Here is an 11,328-nt window from a genome sequence, read left to right on the forward strand (position 1 = left end):
TCTTACTATTCTATTGAATGTTATTGTTCCAGACATACAATTCTGCCAATCTAACAATAAGAAAACTTAATTGTTACAACAATGTCGATTTTAATTTATTTTGGAAGAGTCATTTTTTTCCAAAATAATAATGACGAAAATAAAATAAGCAAAATTATAAATTGCCAAAGCTCTCCTTGTTTACATCCAATCGTGATGAAATTTCAGTGTTAGGCTTTTTAATGCTTTTTCTTTCGTTCCTATGAAAATTCTGTTGGAATGAATCTCATATCATGTTTGCCATGCTGTGAGTGTAATGCACCTGCTATTTCTTATTTTTAGGCGGTCTATTTTTATTATTTTTTTTTTCTTTGATTTAGGGATCGACCCGAAGAGGTTTCCAAACCTGTGACTTACAAAAACGATGGATTTGTCGAAGGCAATGCCACTGGTATGTTAACACCGGGTCAGCTGTTATTCAAATTTTGGGCAAATTGTATTAAGCAGCAGTACACCTATGTGTAATATCTCAACCAAAAATAAAGTTAACAATTTCGTTTTAAATTTCCACTGTTGGTCCTTAGATGAATGATTTACAGGTGGTTTTGTTTTTTAAACACAGACCTATATTCTTAGCACTAGGTTCAACATTTAACATGAGGTAAAAGTGAACATATCCTGACCAGACAGTCATGTGTGTTTTCTCTGTAAATACCTTGTAATGCTGTTTTCATGTTCTTGGTTCGTTACTAGGTCAAGAGAGTAAAGCACAATGACATTGCCGGTGTCGACGACTGTTTGCCTCCGAAGTTTGGATGCAATCAGAGGATGCAATTATTTAGGGTTGTGCTTGCCTAACATTGCAATAATTGTCATCAAAAGATCGAAATACTCTAGCATCTGAACTGGCATGTGCAGTGTCATACCGTTGGTCACGGCGTGGGGGGACACCAGCAAAAATGTTGAGTCACCTAGTGAGCGCGCTCAATTTCCACGTATACTGGACACATTTTAAGGACAGTGACATATATAAACAGTTATGTATCTCACTGAAGCACGAGTTTGAAAATTTTGATATTCAGACGTAAAAAGGGACATTATGATCAACTTATTGTGATCATGATACGTACCTTTCTTGCTAAACAATGAGAGCGCGAAGCGCGATCTGAAATTTTTGTATATATTGACCCCAAAAAGGGAGATTTTAAGGAATCCATTACATATCTCACCACAGTCATCTAATGCGAGTGCTAAGCGCTTGCTGATTTTGTTAGATAAACACATGAAGCACTTGAAATCATTGTAATCATGATGCTTAACGTACGCATCTCAATAATCAAATATTGCGAGCGCGAGTTGAAAGATTAGGAAATTCAGACCTGAAAAGGGGCATTCTAAAGCTTGTTTGTAGGAATTCACTAAGACGATACGTATTTAATTAACCAAATGATGCGATCGCGAAGCGCGACCTGAAAATTTTGATATTGATATTAGGAAAAGGGACATTTTTAAGGACTGATTCTAGGAATTCATTGGAGAGCAGACACATCTCACCAATTAATTAATGCGAACATAAGCGCGGACAAGAAATGTCTTATATTAAGACCTCAAAACGTGGCAATCACTTTAAGTGTCATGAAAAAGAAGCATACTATTGTTGAAGTGCGAGGAAGTATATTGAAAACAGGAGGTTTTAGTACAGCGTAATTATATATCTCGTTAAAGTTTAACAGACAATCTGAGAACCAGGAACAAAGAAGACATGGGCCCTAATCAAATTATGTTTCATAAAGTAATGAAAAAATGTGTCTCACGTAATATAACAGAATTATAGTATAATATAACATCATAATGAATAATAATTTCTTCTTTCCCATTATGTTTCTCTTCCTCTCTCTCTCTTACTTCTTTTTCTGTTTTTTTTTGTTGTTTAGTCAGCCGATTGGGGAGCTCGTGCCCCCCATGGCCCCCGTAGTTACGCCACTGGGCATGTATGTGATCGCTCATTTAACCCTAAAAAGACTGGGGGCTGATTCAGCCCCCCCCCCCGACATTTTTCGCAATAAATCCGCTGCGCGAAATTTTTTGACCGCGTCGCTCGCTGACTTTTTACTTTCAAGTCTCGCGCAACTTTTGAGACCAAAATTGTGACCCCCGGGTACGAGGTTCCAAAATTACGCAGCATTTCGTAAGTGCATGCAGACCCAAAATTACTCAAAAACGTGAATTTGTGTACAAATCCAATGCAAATAGTGTTCTTAGCCAAAATTCATAAATGTTTCATTATTTTTCCTTTTACTGCTTAAAATCAATTAATTTTATCTTGTTTATGGTCAAAATAAAGTCCCCAACAATTTCCATTGAAAAAACAATAAAAACAAAAAGTCGAAAAACAAAGAAATACATAAGAAATTTAGAAAACAATAGATTACATAAGAAAATAAATTTGATTTTGAATTTTTTAAAAATCAATTTGATCAGATGCCTATCTAGAGTATGTGAGACAAAAATTAGCATTTCAGGGGCATTATTTTATTAATTAGAGCAAACTTATGATTTTACGCATAAATTAGCATAATTAATGAGACATGAGATTTTTGCCGAATTTGTTGTTATAGTTTTGTAGATAATGCCATGGGTAACGCGTGTGCGAATTTTCGTCGCGATCGCGCGATCAACGGCCGAGATCATAAGGGGGGGGGGGTTGAATCAGCCCCCCCCCCCCCCAGTCTTTTTAGGCGTCGAAATAGCCCAGTCTATTTAGGCTTAAACGCATCTCATTTTCATGCCATAATTACTTACTACCCCGTGATAACGCGGTGGTTCAATCTTCTAACGTTTGTCTTTTCCATTCCAATCCCTTATACGAGATAAAGGCCAAGAAACAGATCAATCACCTCAGCGGTATGAAAATCTTGGACCTAGGAGGCGGATTGAATCTCCAACGCAAGCTCCTTTGCCCGACCTACCAATTACTCGTTTAGATCAGAGTTACAAACCTACACGGGTTACAGTAGAGAAATCTTCAAGGGATCGTCGCATCATACCTGTCTCAAAGTTTGCCACTTTTGTTGAGAATAATAGGCACACTGACACATTCTATAAGGATTTCCTTGTGAGCAATTAGGAAGTTTTCGCACTACGACGTAGAACAAATTTAAGAACACAGCACATGCATTGAAAAATCACCATTAACTCACAAATTGGGGAACCGGTAAAGCATTTTCGTCGTAAGTTTCACAGCTGACAAAAAACCGCAAACGTGTCATTTGTTCAGAGAGGACTGTTGTTTGATTTGTAAATTTAATTTTCGACGAAGACATTTTGTTTGCTCTTTGTCATGAAAAGATTTGATAATTACATTTTCAATGTTCTTGAAAGCGTTTGTCATCTTAGTTCGAAAACTTCCTATTATCATTGTAATCCTAGCAACTCGCCATACATTTTAAACATCTTCAAAATTCTTCAAGACATGTAATTTTTAGTTGTACTAATAATTCTGATTATGATTTCTTCCTCTGGTCATTTTTTTCACTTGAGGTATTAAGGGCCTCAACGGAAATAGGCCGTCCAAGCTTTCATGAAATTCTTAAATAAAATGAAATCAATCACTGAATTGGTTACACCTAGTTCCTACTGTCATAATGTGTGCCACGATCAACCCTAAAAGGACTGGGGGCCATAGTTCCCCCTCCCTGAATGCTTCGTGCGATATATCCGAAACGCAATAAGAAAGAACCGCAAGATTCTATGACTTTATTCTATGACGTTTTTTTAGACCAAATTCGCGACATACAAGTATAGAATCGCGACGCCCCATGACTGTTTACGAGACAATGTCTTGCAAAAAAATGACATTTTTTATAATTTGTCTACAAAGTCAAGGGAGATGAAACTCATAAAAGGGTTATTATATTTCGTTCTAAATGGTCTGATTAATTGCTAAATGATCTGTAAAAATGTCAATTAAAAAGGAAATAAGCAAAAGACGAACAAACAAGGAAACACAAAGGAAAATATGTTGTTGTTTTTTTTGCATTTCTTCTTTGTAGAAACCTTATAATTAGATTACAAAGAAGGCATCTTATAAAAAGACAGAAAATTTGAAATTAAATTGGGTGTGAAATATGCAAATTGTGTTTTTCATGAATAAATTTGCATATTTTATTCATAATAAATAACAAAAATACCTTCCGATTTTTTTTAATGGCCTGTAGTTTACGTGGTAAAAAATGTGCGTACCAAATTTCGCCGCGATTGCTCGAACGGCGGCCGAGATCAGAAGAGGGGGAATCATGCCCCCCCCCCCCCGTCAATACCTCTCAAATAGCCCAGTCCTGTTAGGGTTAAACCCTTGGTCTAAACCGTGGAGTGATCGTATAGTGATCGTATAAGATCTTATCAGATCTTCAGATCAGACGCGGTATTGCTGAGATATAAAGGCCAATCTTAACGGATCATGCAACAGTTGGGATGAGGTGTTAGGGTATGTTCATAAAAGTAAAGGCATTAATTTGACAAGTGTAAACTTAAGAACTGAAAAGCCTAGTACTACATAATTTTAGTTATGGTCGTGCTAGTAGTTCATTGTGCATATAAGAGTGGCAATATACCTGATTTAATCAAAGCGATGACGCAAATCTGTTGGACAACTATTCATTAGGTTTTTTACTCCAACCAATTTGTGCGACAAGATTAATATGTGATTTCTTTCAGCTGGAAGATACAGGTGCAAAAAAAATAATAATTGAAAAATACTTTGACACAAGTTTGATTAAGATTACTTTTATACATTTTCTTATCTAATTTTTATTGTATTTTTAGAATTTGGCAAACGTTTGTCCTGGTCCTTCAACCTCCATGATAAGAAGTGCGTTGAAGAAAGAAAACCGGTCAAAGAGTCGAAACACCAACAACCATCCACGTAATTAAAAAATAATGTCAATGTGTGTTTTTTATGAATACCTTTGTTTGCTAACCTGTTTCAAGACGGTAAAAATACTATCAGCAGCAGGGAATTGCCCTGCGAAGTGGGGGTGTTAGGGTGCTGAAGCATTCCCAAGATTGACATGGGTGAGTTGGGTGCTTGTCAATATCATAGGCAGTAAGTAGGATATGCTAAGTAGAAATATACCCAAAATATCTTTCATTTTGAAGTTAAAACCTTTTATTTTGGGTTTTTCTTGCGGTGCCAATTCACTTTTGGGACAGTTTTGAGTTTTCTTCTCAAATATTCTTCAAAACCGGCAATCCCTATATAAAAATCGCTCCCAGGACCTGCTGCATGAATAGTTTGTAAGCAGGTCCGTATTAAGATGAAATACAAAAGTAAACAAAAAAAAGATAGCAAATTTATTTTAACTTTAATAATTCAAGACAAGGAAAGAAATATTATAAACATGACAGCTTTAATTTGTAGCACTCTCATTGATTGCCTATATTCCAATGTCATTTGGTGTTCACTATAACTGAGTGGTTTTATTCTCATTAACATCAGTTTCTTGACATTTTTTTTCTCAATAATATCGATATATTTTCTTTTACCCTCATATTGATAAACTTCCAGTGGATAGAAACCGGGTCATCCTAGAGTCTGTATGCTCTCCAAATTCAGATTTCATCGACGCCAGCTACGTCAAGGTCAGTTTAATTATTCAAATCGAGAGATTTCGTATGAAGGTAGTTAAGAGGAAATTAAGCAGCTGGTACAAGACAACGTTATACACAAAATTTTATCTCACTATTAGATTTCTACATGTATGTTCCATCGATTACGCCTAGTCGTGGTTTCAACATCAATTGGTCTACATTAGGAGCCACTATATTTTTTCGGGGTAATTTAAGCACCACAATTCTTCTGGCAAAATGTTGTGCTGTTAGGCGAATGCAAGAGACATTATTTCCCCCCCCCCCCACCCATGGAAATGCATCATCGTGATGGAATAAGCATACACCCATCATATATGAATGGGAAAACTTAGTAATGCCACCCTCATGGTCGTCGAACGTCACCATCTGTCAAAAATGAAATGTTCTAGAAGTATACACTGAACTCATTCAAGTTATTGTTTGAATTAACGTAGATATCATATTGAACTATTTATTGAACTAGAAATAAGTCTTACATGTCTATTCCTATACAAAGCTTGAGCGTACTAAAAATTCGAAATTATTTGAAAGGTTGGAGGAGTGACAACCTTTTCCAAATGTTACATCCAACCTTGTATAAAGCTGAATCCAACATTTGAAGTGTAGGGTAAAACCATTTAAATTGGTAATTGCAATATTCAGACAATGTTGTTAATCATCCAACCTTTCAAATGTTTAGTTAACATTTCTTTTCTTTAGAGTGTAATGAGATGTTTACACTTTATCCTACAAGAAAACACGAGGAAACATGCAATAGTCTTGGAAGATCGGAGCAAATATAACAATGCCTCTGAATAGGGTGATCCATCCGTATCTTTTCAAGTGTAGTATTCTTGATATTTCGTACATTGTAATTTGTTGTGATTGTCATACGGTAAATAAATCCAAAACAATCCATCACGAAATCTTTGGGAATACATTGTGCGTGGGTGTGGGTGGAATGGTGTTATGTACGTATGGCATAGCTGCGTTGTAACAGTTACATCGATTGTCTAACAACTGTATAATCATGTAACATTTAACTTGCTTTATAATGTGATTTTTTTCACCTTATGATGTATAGGGTATTCGATACAGGTTTATAACTACACAGATGCCTATGCCTAACACAGTCGCCGATTTCTGGGACATGGTGTTTTACAACCAACCAACTGTTATCATCATGCTTAACGATGATGACAGACGTAACAAGGTGAGGGGCCTCCTGGATAGAACATATTGTCCACAGTGTATCCGGAGTTGTGTTCACATTGTGTCCACAATGTGAACACAGTGTAACTAAAAGTGTGTTCAGAGTGTGTAACAAAATATGAAATCATCTTCATACTGGTAAAAAACCCACACGTTTCACATTGTGAATCTCACGGTGCTACTTTATGAACATACCATGTAAAAGTATCAGTACACACACTCGACTCCAAATTGAGAAAATTAATGATTTCAACGATGTGAAATATATCACCACATAGTCCACTACATGATCATACTGTGAACACACTGTACTCAGATTTCTTCAGCATGGACTATGGGCTCTTAATTGTGGAGAGCCTTAAGATTCTTTCACAGATATAAATTTACATTTCATATTTACTTCGTCAAAATGATGGTTATAGTCCGTTACTAAATAATCTTTTACGCTACTAAATATGATTCGTGTTCTGATGTTAGCACCTAGAGAGCTATAGAAAATATTCATCTCATTATTTGTGACTCTTAAAGAGAAAGCTGTGCATTAACATTGATAACACGTGTAGAATCGTTGTCTCATGCAGTATGTAACAAAAATGAAAGTATATAGGCCCAATTAAAACGGAGGTGGCCATTGGGGATAATGCTTGATTGCTTTGGGAAGAACTTACAAGACAATCCTGGTGTTTGTTTAACACCATGTGGTGTTATAACGGCACTGTTGGTGTTGTGTTAAAAATCCCATGGAATAATTTTATCAACTTAGGTTTTATTCGTCTACCAGCATCTCAAATCTTGAATGTTACTTGCTACATTTATCACTTTATTATGATGATCGTTATTTTTTTCAAGTTAACAGTAGAGAAGAAGTGTGATGACTGCATCGATAATGAAAGTCGGTGGATATGCAAGTTATTAGTCAATAAAATTTAACTTACATGTTTGCCTATCTTAACCCCTTTAGAGTTGTGCCCAATACTGGTTGGACAGTGGTGTTGCCATTTTTGGATCCTTTTCTGTCACTACGGTGTCTGTCTCAGAGAACGAAGGACTGATAGAGAGGGAGATGCAAGTTACCAGAAATAATTCAAAGGTATACCCTTTCTTCAACTTTCAAGTTTATAAAATCTCATTAAGAAATTGAAATATTTGTTTACCTATCGCTCCTTTTCAATTTAAGTGCATTTTTGGCTCCCGTTTTATAAATACGGCTTATTTTATGTTACGATTAGATATTTACCAATATGATTAAATCATTTAGTTAGCTTTAAATTATTATTAAAAATTCGTTGTTTTGACTCTTTTATGAAACGGACCCAAGATTATGGGCACTTGCTTTGTTATTTAAAGGGGGTGGAATATGTCCAAACTGGTTGGGATATGGATGAATTCAAAGAACTCTAAAAAAATCTATACTCATAGCTCGCATGAAGCGTTTCAAATTACAAGTTCACAATAATAGAAGCACATTAAAATAATTGATCAAATAACTAAGGTGACATTAAACAAATTAAAAACAATAGATAGTATATAAAATTCATGTAAATTTTATGAACAAGTAGAAATACTCAGAATGTAGGGCCCTGTAATCATATGCAAATTACTTGAGTACGTCGTAGTCGACATTGTATAATACGACTTGATGAATGCCATTGACACATTACATTCTTAAAATCGAGTTGTGTGGAAATTGTTTGATGAAGTAACATTTGTTAATAAGTAAATTTAATTAGTGTATTTTAATTTGTATTACAATAAATATAAAAAATAATCAAAAAGTTGCTTACATAAACTCCCGTTGGAAGGTATAGACAGTTCTGGTTAATCCAAAATATGATAGTCCTAAAGTCCAAATAGTGATCCAAATTGGCTGGCAAAGAGTTCTTGAGTTAAAAGCCCATAAAGCTGGTGATGATGAAAGTGGTGTTGAGTTGCGATGGGCGATCATAGTCACTGAGCTAAAATATCCTTGAATATCTTGATGATGCGAAAAGGAGTTCAACAGAAGTTAATGTGGTATTCCACCATTGAATTACTTGCTGTAAGATAACTTATCGAGACATTCTAGAATATTCGAGTGTACCTAAAAAATAGCAGTTCTTTACTTGCAATTCCTTTTTATTAAGAAAGTGATCTATTTTCATCTGCAAACTCTCTCAGGAGTTTTGAATAACAAAATGGTTAAAATAATGTTCATACAATTTTTCTTGAATGAAACATTTTTGGGTGCCAATGTTTAATGATGAATCAAATAGTACCTTAAAAATTTACAGATATCATGAATATGTTTTAATACTCATTTTAGGCTCGTCATGTTGTGAAGCAGTACCAGTTCTTACAATGGCCAAATGAGGCCGAGCAGCAAGCGAATCGAGCTCGTCAACTTGTAAATCTGATGACAAAAGTTCAGGAAACTTTAGAACGATCTCGAGAAGGGTTCCCAGTACTTGTTCATTGCATGTGAGTAATGGAGATCAACCATGACTGTGCATCGTTGTAATACGATTGCATTCCTAGTTCCCCAAAAGTGTTTACCACTGTATCTTTTTTCCCGCACTTTACACTATGATGATTTTACCGTAATATCAATTGAGTGGATCCGATAATTGGGTTGTCTAATCTGTGTTGTCCACGCTTATGGATGAACTTACTCTTATGCCTGTTTTTTCTAAGGACAGGTAAAAAGAATATTAAAACATTAAATCATTTTAAAATAATTTTTTGCAAGCTTTGTAGACCAATTTACAGTACGATTAATGCTGGTATTAATTTGTTGTTTTTTATTTACTTATTTTTTTAAATGTGAAGGCATAGTGATGACTCTGTTAACACATTTACATATCTTTAGGAATGGAGTTGGCCGAACTGGCGTATTTTGTAGCACACTTGAGTGCATCGCACAAGTAAACGAAGAGGGCGCTGTTGATGTCTTTCACGTAGTGAAGATGCTCAGAAGTGAAAGGATGCATTTCGTACAAACCGAGGTAACATTTACGAGTACTGTGTGCATGTGTGTGGGGGCGGTGAGTGCGTGTGTCTCGGATGGAGTGAGAGTGTGTACGTGCGTTTGTGTGAGAACGCCGGTGTCTAGAAAAGTGTGAAATCGCATAGGCCTACATTTGTAAGTACATGTATTTGGTCATGTGCGCACCGAGTGTAAAATGCATGTGAGTGGATGTGTGACTATGGCTGGCTTTTTGTATTGTTTGTGAGGGTTAGCGTTATTCATGCGCATGCATTTTTTTCTATTTCTTGTAATGCAGGAAGAATATTCGCTCATCTACGAGCTGATCAAAGAATATCTTCGAGATCATGAGTACGAGCAACCGTTTCCCGAGGTCTCGCCGAACGATCACACTTACACGTATGCCGATTCCCCTCTGGCCCCAGGTTCCGGTGAGAGTGAGCATGTATACGCACAACTGCAAGAGGGCGCCCCCGATAAAGGAGTGTATACCCCACTGAAGACAGAAAAATAATCCTTTTTGGATTAAGACTCTTTAATGGTGTTTATGGGTTATGTTATATTGTAGGTGTTCTAAAATTCATTTTTTAAATTCATTTTTCAAAGGCAGTAAGTCTACTCTTGATGCAAATTGTATTCATTCTATACCCAGTTACCTGTTTTTTGAAAGAAATATATTCTTACATCTTTGGAGTATTATTTTGTGAGAAGGGAATCGTTGCTGCACTGGGAAAGGGTGGCAGAAAAACAGCCTCTACTACCCGCCCCCCACAAAAACATGTTCCAACATGCGCGCAAGCATAAAGTGTGCGCGTCAATTATTAAATTTCAACCTAGTAAACGATGTATAAAAAGATTGGCCGCTTCGCACGCTCATTTTCTTATCATAAAAAAGATACTACGTATTCTAACCTCAATCCCCATGAATTTATCTTCATTGACCGTAAAAAAAACAAAATGTTCTATTATCAAACTTAAATCATATGCATTTTCCTCTCAAGTAAAAACGGGTCTATCTTTGTTGTTTATATTTCACTTATAGTCATATTAGAAACATTTTTGTGTCATTAAGTATAATAGAATTTTATTTTTATATGTTGCGTTTCAAACAAACAAAATACTTATTGTGTCAAGATGTTCTTATTGTGTAATGTCAAGACGTTAAGTACATTCTATCGGGGTTTTTTGTCGAATTCAGAATATTTTGGGACAGGCAAACACTAAGCGGATGATTTGGTTTTTACGGTGCTCACGAATGCTTGCAAAGGACTCGAATTAAAATAAGAAGAAAAAATGGCAATGTCCATCAGTCATTATATGTAGCAAAAGTATCGCTTATTTTTTTCACCTGGAATAGGATGCCTTTTCTTCACGCTTAATTTTTTTAAATCATTGTAACAGGTTAAACGTTCTCAAATCGTGTATGTGATGTTCGCGTCCTTTGCAAGATCTCGGTGTCTCCGTTGACTTATTGTGCAGCGTTTTGGCCCGGGGGATTAGTCTCCGGACTCTGAAACAGAAGGTTGTGGGTTCGAATCCTAGCCGTG

At 35.9% G+C, this 11,328-nt stretch overlaps 1 protein-coding gene across 3 annotated transcripts; it reads left to right on the top strand.

Moving 5' to 3' along the window:
* The first annotated feature begins 341 nt into the window (after nt 1–341).
* On the top strand, nt 342–10,772 carry LOC121406355 (receptor-type tyrosine-protein phosphatase alpha-like). Of its 3 annotated transcripts, XM_041597390.1 has the most exons (9): nt 342–430; nt 2,850–3,094; nt 4,804–4,903; nt 5,546–5,619; nt 6,692–6,820; nt 7,781–7,909; nt 9,122–9,276; nt 9,665–9,800; nt 10,080–10,772. In XM_041597390.1, the coding sequence occupies exons 3-9, from the start codon at nt 4,840–4,842 to the stop codon at nt 10,293–10,295; spliced, it is 903 nt and encodes a 300-aa protein (XP_041453324.1). In that variant the 5' UTR covers nt 342–430; nt 2,850–3,094; nt 4,804–4,839; the 3' UTR covers nt 10,296–10,772. The 3 variants fall into 3 exon arrangements, with proteins under 3 accessions (XP_041453324.1, XP_041453322.1, XP_041453325.1); XM_041597388.1 differs by lacking the exon at nt 342–430 and having other exon boundaries at nt 2,715–3,094; XM_041597391.1 differs by lacking the exon at nt 342–430 and having other exon boundaries at nt 2,715–3,036.
* Nucleotides 10,773–11,328: the final 556 nt, after the last annotated feature.

This window comes from Lytechinus variegatus, chromosome 19, assembly GCF_018143015.1.
Source record: "Lytechinus variegatus isolate NC3 chromosome 19, Lvar_3.0, whole genome shotgun sequence".
Taxonomy (NCBI): domain Eukaryota; kingdom Metazoa; phylum Echinodermata; class Echinoidea; order Temnopleuroida; family Toxopneustidae; genus Lytechinus; species Lytechinus variegatus.